This window comes from Nelumbo nucifera, chromosome 1 (genome assembly GCF_055504915.1).
Source record: "Nelumbo nucifera cultivar China Antique chromosome 1, China Antique-T2T, whole genome shotgun sequence".
NCBI lineage: Eukaryota > Viridiplantae > Streptophyta > Magnoliopsida > Proteales > Nelumbonaceae > Nelumbo > Nelumbo nucifera.
In genome coordinates this window covers 146,348,676-146,358,968 of record NC_142649.1, presented here as the reverse complement: position 1 = coordinate 146,358,968, position 10,293 = coordinate 146,348,676, and the positions used below count along the sequence as shown (strand labels likewise).

General features: G+C 38.1%; 1 protein-coding gene across 1 annotated transcript; it reads left to right on the top strand.

Moving 5' to 3' along the window:
* Window positions 1-2,417: 2,417 nt before the first annotated feature.
* Window positions 2,418-5,299, top strand: LOC104588301 (putative WRKY transcription factor 31). Its single transcript, XM_010246172.3, has 6 exons — window positions 2,418-2,871; window positions 3,017-3,115; window positions 3,251-3,412; window positions 3,585-3,998; window positions 4,092-4,205; window positions 4,316-5,299. The coding sequence occupies exons 1-6, from the start codon at window positions 2,557-2,559 to the stop codon at window positions 5,036-5,038; spliced, it is 1,827 nt and encodes a 608-aa protein (XP_010244474.1). The 5' UTR covers window positions 2,418-2,556; the 3' UTR covers window positions 5,039-5,299.
* Window positions 5,300-10,293: the final 4,994 nt, after the last annotated feature.

Genomic DNA, 10,293 nt, shown 5'->3' with positions numbered 1-10,293 from the left:
GTTCTTTATCGTGAAAGTAGAGAGAGAAAAAGAAAGAAAAATGCTTTGAGTTTAAACCAGCTGGTTGATTTGAACTGTCCGTGAATGAAATGAAACCTTTCTTTCCATATTCTGGGAATTCTTTTTTTTTTTTTTTCCTGTTGAATAGCATCTATTCTTTGGACTTCTAATTCCTCTTCGTGCATCAACATTTTACGTTGGGCGCCGTTTGTTTGAGTGAAGCATATTTCCTTTAAGTTTCCCGGATCAGGTGGTGGGAACACCGTAAACATCGACCTTCTTCACATGGAAGAGAGAGAGATTGCTGCCGAATTAATATTTCGTCTGTGTTGAGCAGTCAAAAGAGAGATGGGAGGAGGGATCGGTCGACGAAATTGAATATTAGATGTTTGAGAATATCGCTGACTGGAAGTTTCTCTGCAAGAGAGGGATTAATTGGTCGTAGATAAGGAAAAGAAGCTACCTATACCATTAGTGTTGTGTTACTATATATATACTATATACGACGATTACGATTCAGTCATATATATTTTTTATTTTTTACCCCTAAATCCTGCCCGCTCCGAGTCTTGTTCATGGCGTCCAAACTTTTACTTTTTATTTTCCCATGCGGATTGATGGAGAACTCGTGAGAGAAAGAAGTCAAACATTGAAGCAAATAAAAGAAGAGAGCTGTAAATGAAGCAATAAAAGAAAAGGCGGAATTGGTGATAGGATTAGACAAAGAAAAAAAAAAAAAGGTGAAATTATAAAAGTAAGGAACCTGACTGGAAGAAACTGGTGGTAATCGTCCTAATCCCATCATCACATGACATGGTCCATGGGGGGAGACGACGCAGACTGGAGACTTATCCTCTCTACTAGGGACTAGGCATATATCTCCATCCCTCAGTACTCTGTCACTTTGTTGATTGTTGGTTTGACTTCTCTTCCAATAATATGGCTCATCTCACCTCTTCAGTTTCACCCCTCTCTCTCCTTCATTTTCTTTCTTTCTTCTTCTTCTTCTTCTTCTTCTTCTTATTAATGTATGGTATGGCCAACTAATAATCACAATCACATACGCGTTTTGAACACTAAATGCAATGTACTTTTTGAGTAATGATCCTTGACGGAAGTAGGATATCCATCAATACTCACCCGTCAATTGGGGTATGTCAAATTTTATCCAATCCATGTTACCCACTTACTCTTAAGTCTTAACCCATCATTTGCTCTGTGGGTTGACCAACCCATTTTGACTTCTAATGGGCATGGGTCATACCCATTTAGGCTCTACTACAAGTACAAAGTATATAGATGATACATAACTGGGTTGACCCGTTGAATTAATGGGTGGGTTGTAGTACTTTTGTAGCTCGACTCACATATCCAATCCATGCATCCATACCCGCCCCATGTATATTATCATGCAACAAGAAATCTGGACTGCACATCTCATGTGGAACAGGAACAAATTAATGCATGTCTGATTATTTTATTTGCCATTTAATTTGAGACCACATGGCTGGACCTGGATGACGCATCCTGAACCTCTATCTCCCACCAATTGATGAGGGTCCAGGCAGATCAAATGAATTTCCTACCTTGACATCTCATGTCATCAATCATATGGACTAGTCATGGACATGGACCCACCTAATTACATGGGTTTAATTAGTATTTCGTGTACAAGATAATTCAACCCTAGTAAGTTTTGTTCTGTCTGCCTTTGAATGAATCAAGGTTTTAAACTTTGAACAATTTAGCTATTTCAGACTTTTTGCCGATTATGAGGATAAATTTTCTTTCAAAATTCTAAAATTTTGATATAAAAACCAAATCAATCTCTCCGATAACGATTAACAAAATCCCAAAACGAGCAAAAACCATTGATTCATTCGTAGGTCATATAGGTCATAGGCTCATAGCTTTTCTGGGGACTGGGATAGCAAGTTTATAAGGTAGGCTAAAACATAGCAGATCGAGAACAAGTTTAGAGTAGGGATGTATGCATGGGGTTGGAAAACTCGAAGCAGTAAGCAGGGGACTCGGTCCCACAAGTTGGAACCGAAAGAGTCAACTTTGCATCCTCCGGCCGATCTGAAACGTGGCGCCAGTCAAAAGGGGACCGGGCCCCGCCTAGTAGTCGTCACAGAGCCGGGCCGTCAAATTCGTTGACTCGGCTCCCCTCTGGCTTTCCTCACGTGGAACGCGCCGGGCCAATCGGGGCGGTGGATTTGTGGAACGAGTCAAACCCAGTTTTGACGAAAAGTAGACGAGACGATCTGTCGAACGAACGTAAGAACCCCCCCCCACTCCTCTCCTTTCCTGGTCTTCTAATGCCAGCTGTCCCATCTGACGCACCACCTGGCGTCACTTCTTCATTCCACTTTCATTTTTCTTCTCAAATCTACTGCTTGTTTGGTCTTCGTCCGAACCCTTTTTATTGCCGAGCCCATTGCACCGGTAAAAGACTTCAGACTTCATCACACCCTCTCTCTCTCTCTCTCTCTCTCTCTCTTTCTCTCTCATCTCCCATCCCTTCTCACTCTTTCTTATTTCCTTCATTGATTTATGGACAAAGGAGGTGGACTCACTATTGATTCTTCCGAGATTGGGTTCTTTGTCACCAAGCCTACTGCGATCAAGTCATTCCTGACAACCAATCATCCCAAGTGGAAGCACGATCCCATGGATTTTCCGGTTAATCTTAATTGTAGAGATGATCAAGATTCTCCAGTGCCGTCCGACGAGAAGCGGGTCGATGAAATGGACTTCTTTTCCGATAAGAATCGGTTGAAAGATTTCGATGCCAAAGCATCCATTATCGATGTTAAGAAGGAGGATTCCCATGGTGGGGTGGCACCAAGACTCGATTTGGCTGTAAATGTAAGCAGGAACAGCTCAAATTATACTGTAAACAATCTTTTCGATATATACTCTTTCATGTGTGCTTGAGATACGTACTCAATTCTCACTCGCTATTAGTATATTATCAATTAACATCCTTTTTTCTTGTTTTAATTAATTACAGACTGGTTTGCACCTTCTTACGGCAAACACCGGCAGCGACCAATCAACGGTGGACGACGGGATTTCACCTAATGCCGACGACAAGCGAGCCAAGAGTGAGGTAAGAAGGCGAAGTCCTGTAATTCAATATCGGGGTTTTCAATTCTTGTGGTCTCTAGCTAGGTCTGGATCAATTAATCGTTTTGGTTAAAGATGGTGTTCTAACTTTTAAGATTACCCACTTATATTGTTTCAGCTGGCGGCCCTTCAAACCGAGCTAGACCGGATGAACGAGGAGAACCAACGGTTGAGAGCGATGCTTAGTCAGGTTACCAACAACTATAGCGCACTACAGATGCATCTCGTAACATTGATGCAGCAACAGAACCGCAAGGCTGAAAGCGCCCAAGATCAGGAGGTATATATATATATATATATATATTTTTTTTTTTTCTGTTTTTTATTACTCAATTCAGATTCAGATCTAGGGCCTTTCATCTAATTAGAAATCGAGTTTTGATAATTTAACTTAATTTTTTAGTGAATTAGCAATTAACTTCCTCTCTCCATGGGTGTCTTGTTCTGTTTAGATGTTAGATGGAAAGCTAGAAGAGAAGAAACATGAAGCCGGCGAAGGGTTGATAGTTCCAAGACAATTTATGGATTTAGGCCCGGCTGCGACAGCTGAGACTGATGAGCCTTCACAGTCATCCTCTGAAGGGCGGAGCCGTGATCACTCTGGATCCCCTCATAATAATGCAGAAGTGGTCTCCAAGGAATACAGGCAGCAGAAGAATAGCAGCAACAACGAGATTGTTCTATTCGATCAGGACAAGAGTGATTTTGGAGAGGATAGAGGGATTGGCAGGGAAGAGAGCCCTGACCAAGGATGGGTTGCTAACAAAATCCCAAAACTGAATCCCTCCAAGAACGTTGATCAAACCACAGAAGCCACTATGAGGAAGGCTCGGGTCTCGGTTCGAGCACGGTCAGAGGCTCCCATGGTAAGCAGTTATCGCATGTCATATTTTCTCTGTTTAAGTTTATTGAAATTATTGAAGTCACAGCTCAATTAATCAAAACTCGATCGATTTCAGATCACTGATGGGTGCCAATGGCGAAAGTATGGACAAAAGATGGCAAAAGGGAATCCTTGCCCCCGAGCTTATTACCGCTGCACCATGGCTGCTGGTTGTCCAGTTCGGAAGCAAGTACGTTTCCCAATCTAATTATTTACTTAAATGGGCGTTCCTGTTCGTTGATCATTCGCAATATAATCCAGTGTGTATATGATATTAATCCGGATTATGGTGTTCAACAGGTTCAGAGATGTGCAGAAGATCGATCAATCCTCATAACAACCTACGAAGGAAACCATAATCACCCACTCCCTCCAGCAGCTATGGCGATGGCATCGACTACATCAGCAGCAGCTTCTATGCTTCTCTCTGGATCAATGTCCAGTACTGATGGGCTACTGAACTCAAATTTCCTGGCAAGGACTCTTCTGCCTTGCTCATCAAGCATGGCAACGATCTCTGCTTCGGCTCCGTTTCCCACCGTGACGTTGGACCTTACCCACACTCCCAACCCTTTGCAGTTCCAAAGGCCACCCAGTCAATTCCATGTTCCATTCCCTAACCAAGCCCAGAGCTTCCCTTCTCAGCCAGCTCCCCCACTGACTCAGGTCTTCGGACAAGCTCTCTACAATCAAACAAAATTCTCTGGACTACAGCTCTCTCAGGATGTAGAACCTTCTCAATTCGTCCACCAATCGCCAGCTCCAGCACCACACCAGGCACAGCAGCCCTCATTGGCTGACACAGTTAGCGCAGCGACGGCGGCCATCACCGCTGATCCAAACTTCACTGCGGCTCTTGCTGCTGCCATCACCTCCATTATTGGAGGAGCCCGTCCGACCAACAACAGCAGCAGCAACGACAATAACAACAACAGCAGCAACAACAATGGAAACACCACCACCACAAGCAACAGCAATGGCAATAACAACAAAATTAGCAACTCAACTTTTCCAGGGAATTAAAACCATAGTCCATCTTCATCTCTTCTTATTCTTTGATGGGTTTTTTCCTTGTTTTTTTTTGTGGTGGGGAAAAAAGCAAAAGATGAGATTATACAGGTCTTTTTTTTTCTTTTTTTTTTGGGTCGGGAAAAGAGCATATTACAATTTCATTCTTTCTTTATATTGTTTAAATTCAATAATTTGATCCTAATTATCTGTGAATACAGAAAAAAAATTGCATATTACTTGTTTTGAATCAAAGTAGTTAGAATTTTGAAGAAAGCAGCTGTCTTGTTTCACTCGAATTTGTCTCCAATTCAATCCAACACAAGAAAAGAAAGAGAATTATTCTTCTTTTTGGTTTATTCTGACATGTGCAGCCCGAGCCAGTCAAGAAAACCGTCTGTAAGCAACAAGAAATGAGACGACTTTGAACTTTGAACACGGAAAATGGTCGATGGGATGAGGTCGAGGAATAGCTACACGGTGATAACAACGAGAGAACTAAGGAAGCTGCATGAGATTACTCTCTCTCTCTCTCTCTCTGTGTGTGTGTGTCGTACGTATAGTCGTATTCCTGTTGGCATTGAATTTGTTCCTGTAATTATGGTCCAACGTTGCAACATTTCCAGGAAACCGCAACCACAACGACTAGATCCGATCCATCCATGCATGTTGAAGTTGAATTTCTAGAAGCGTTAAATCCATCAAAATATATTAATGCAATGTTTATTTGTTGTACTTTTAATCTTGTTTTATTAGACAACTGAGATTCGTCTGTTGACTTCCGTGCAACGAATCCGATGCCATGTCAAGAAAATATTGCACGAGCAACGTGATATGTAGGGTCACAGTATATCTCTTCCACCGTACACAGAATTCCCTCATCTAAGATATCGATAAAGGGGCGAAGAAATTCAACCAACCCCAGAGGTCAAGTAACGGCATCCTGATACCGAGGAGGAAACAGCGGGAGCATCACCGATACTGCACTTACGTATCGGGATTAGGGACAACATTCAGTGGTCTTGGTTTATGGGCTTTTTAAGTTATTATATCTCCAACTAATCGATCTCTGTTATTAAAAAGAAAAATGATTAATTCTATTTGTCCTCGATCAGTGTCTGGAGTCTGACCTCTGAACTCTGAACATTTAAACTATTTACTGGGGAAGTTTTATACGTTCCAGTTGTTCTTATTCTCTATCTCAATCAACCATCTTGCGCATTAAATGGCGGGATGATCTCTTTTTTTCTTCTCAGAGCAGAAAGTCAGAAACCCTTTATTGATTCGAGGAAAGACACAGGACTGCAGGAGGATTGAAATACAATCTGCTGGAAACTGCTTCCAGCATTAGCCATGAGAGAGTTGAGACGAACATTACAAAATAGTTTTCTTTGATGACTTTGGCTGAGGGATACTCAGTTTATTCAAGTATACAATGGACTAGTGACTTTTAATTAGTATCCTGTATTAAACTGAACTTGGAATAGGAATACCTTCAAACAGGTGAGAATTAATGAGCCTACTAACTTTTGATGTAACCTCACGGATTTTGATAATTAATATATATTATTCCTGCTTATCTGGTCTAGTTAATGACATGTCTCCCAGATTAATTGAGGCCTCTAAAACCTCACCAATCATGTTGACCAAAACCATAAAACTAGTGCAACAATCAATTTTAATAGTAATTATAATAATAAAGCAATTAATCAAATTGCTGGGATCATTCAAATACATTGTATTTTGAGAAAACTACCGACATTGTTACTCCTTGAATTTCGCTTAGAAATTAGTAATGTGGACCTACTCCACAAACATCTCCCACCAATTCGCTCAGTACTTGTGTCCATTAGGTCCTCTTAGCGTTCAAACTTGCTCCAACTACTTACTTATAAGTTGTGAAATGGCTTTCAGCTATCTAATGTAATTGGTCTCTCAAAGTCTCAATTGTTATCATTGTTCAGGAGAACTCCATGAAAAATTACTGTTTTCCCTTTAATTTGTTTGCAGTGCAAATCTGAACTGGTTATAAATTTTGCATCTAGTTGTTTGTAACTATGATTTTATGATTTTTCCAGTTGAAACATTCTGGGTTGATCAATTGGTTAGAAATATACATTGTCACATCATATATATAAGAGATGCTTTAACTAAAAAATTGCATATGTGGAATTGATTTTATGGTTGAAATGACAAATTTGAGGAAGACTATATATGTGGCTCTCAGTCCTTCGGTTAGACTGATGCTTTATCTGATTTGTGCATTTTTCTTTGTTTTGTCTTTTTAATATTCTTGGGCAGGGTTGAGTATGGAATAAATTATTAGGTGGCTCTCAGTCCTTCGGTTAGACTGATGCTACGCCCTCTCCTGTAATTCAATTTTCTTTTGATAATGGCGTATCAATAAAATTATTAGGTGGCTGTCCCTCCACTTGGAATAAACTTTGGGGGTAAAAAAAAATAGAAATAACAATTTGTATTGATCAACCCGAAATATTTCATACAGAAACAACAATTGTAACAAACACAACCTAATATATATATATATATATATATATATATGACTATCACAGTTTACATGTGCCTTAGGCTGTAGCCTGTAAGGGAGACCATGGGCTGGGCTGAGCCCAGAGTGAGGTTAGCACTTCGCAGCTATGATAAGGATCATAGCGCATGCCTGGAGGCAGAGTTTATGGGCCTAACGAAAGTTGGATTTTTTTGGACTGATTTTTTCCCAAGAATAGGGAGGTTGGAGAGGGACTCAGAGACTGATTTTGAAACTCCAAGTTAATTTTCTGCTGGATTCGATTGTTTTTGGAAGCTTATTAATATATGAGTGTTTCTCTTTGGATGTAGGGGTATGAATTGGACTAGATTTGGTCCAATCCAATCCAATGAATATTTTGGACCATTTTGGATCAATCCAAATCAATATCTGGACCGTCCAATCTGTTCAAATTTGTTTTAATTTAGATTAATTTCAACCCAAACCTTGTCCATTGACACTTATATTCTTATCTTTTATCAATGGACCAGATATTGGCTCAATCCAACCCAATCCAATCTAAATTCATTATGGATGGACCAAGTCCAATCCAATCCAATAAATACTTTGGACCATTAAATCTGGACTGGTCCAATTCAATATGTCTTATTGGTCCATCTAATTCGTCAGGAGTTGATTTTGGTTTGGACGGGGTCCAATCCAAAACCAGCCCATTGACACCCTTATCCGGATGTTTGACAACCTGGTTGGTTTTGTTTTAGAAAATAAAAACAACTGACAAATGGGCTAGATTATGGGCCCGTTTGGCAAGTCTTTTTTGAGAAGATCTTCTGGTAGTTCTGACAGTCAAAAGACGTATTGAGATTTTGCATGAATATCTGAGCAACATGAAGCTAGTTTGGTAGATACACGTCTTTACATGTGTCTGTCCAGCTTGTAAACTGAAAGACGAGAAAATCTTCATTTGGAGCTTCCCAAAATCAGCCCAAAATGGGCTTCTCGCATCTTTTCAGCGCTCTGGCTTTTGGTGGCAAGATCTTCCACGAATCAAACGAGAATAGACCAAAAATTGGTCTGCCCAACTTATAAACTGTCGAAAGACCGTGCGGAAAAACGTGCCAAACGGGCTCTATATTGTTTTTGTAATGTGGCAGTTGTTTTTGTTTCAAAAACAAAACCAACCGCCTTAAAAAAAAACATATTGTCCAAAAACCCCTTATTTAGTTGGAACATTTAGAGGGATGCAGTAGATGGACAATATGCAACGTATTCAGTTGTTGGTAGTAAATAAAAAAAAAAAAAAAAAAACATAAAAGATTTAGGCTTCATTAGGAAGACTAGAACCAACCATTTTTGGCTGTTGATGGGGTACATCTCATAAACAATTTTTGGAGGCATAATTTTCTAATGCAATTATTGTTCTTAATTCTCAAATAATTTTCTCTATATATACTAAAGTAGAAACATGCCATGTCAGAGCCTAATCTTTCTCCCTTACCCAAACTGATAACTCTTAGCCCCTCTTCGTTTTAGCCTTCCTTGCTCCCACATGAAGCCACTTCATCACTCCCTTCTCCCTCTCTCACTTTGACATCTCAGCATGCCTGGCCCATCCCTCTTTCCTTTATGTTTATCCCTTTGGATTTCCCTTCCTAAAACTATTTCTAAAATCTCTTTCTACCAAAATCTAATCTAATCTAGACAAATGGCACGCACCACTATCCCATTGGGGTGAGCAAAAAACTGAAAAACCGAACTGACTAAAAAAAAACTGACTGAAACTGAATTGAAAAATCAGTTAATCGAACCGGTCAATTCGAATTCGGTTAACCAATATAGAAAACCGATGGTTAACCAAATCGATCGGTATACATATATTTCTATATATTTTATATATATTTATGCATATTATATATTATATATTATAAATTAATAAATATGCATTATATATAAATATGTATTTATAGTATATGATATATTATTTATTATTTAAAATATAATATTATATATATATATTTATAATTTTTTATCATATACATATTTATTATATATTGTAAAAATTAAAAAACCAATGAACCAAACTGATAGTTAATTGAACTGGTTAACCGGTTGGCTTCGGTTCAGTTTTGGTTATCGGTTTTCCAAAAATTAGTAGTACCGGTTCCGTTACAAAAAATGGCCCGCAGTTCAGTTAACTGAATCATGAGCACCCCTACTAGTACCCTCCACTTTCTCCTAAATAATCTATAATTCCTATTTATCTCCTAAGTTATATATAATTCCTAATTATCTCCTAAATTATCTCTAATTTAGTAGAGAGTTTCTCTTCAAAATAATCTCTAATTCCTATTTATCCTATCCCCCATTTTTCATATATATATATATATATATATATATATATCAAAAGAAAGTTTGAATTAAAAAATTTTAAAATTACTTAAATATTATAATGAAATTATATAATAACTTTAAAATATTGATTAAAAACACAAAAAAAATTATCATAGATTTAATAATATTCATATTATTAATAACTTTATACTTTTATGAAATTCATAACAAAATTATGTACTAACAATATAAATTATAATTTTGTGAATTATTCAATTTAAATACTATTCAAATAATAAAAATTTAGAACTAAAAATATTATTTAAAAATTTCAATGACTAAATATTAAAAATAGATAAATATTATATAACAAAATATTTAATATTATGTAACCACTTTCAAATAAATAAAACTTAACTATGAAAATTTTTAA

Coding starts and splice junctions, on each gene's coding strand:
- LOC104588301 (XM_010246172.3), top strand. CDS start 2,557: ATGGACAAAGGAGGTGGACTCACTATTGATTCTTCCGAGATTGGGTTC. Junction 3,999..4,091: donor CACGGTCAGAGGCTCCCATG/GTAAGCAGTTAT, acceptor GATCGATTTCAG/ATCACTGATGGGTGCCAATG. Junction 4,206..4,315: donor GTTGTCCAGTTCGGAAGCAA/GTACGTTTCCCA, acceptor GGTGTTCAACAG/GTTCAGAGATGTGCAGAAGA.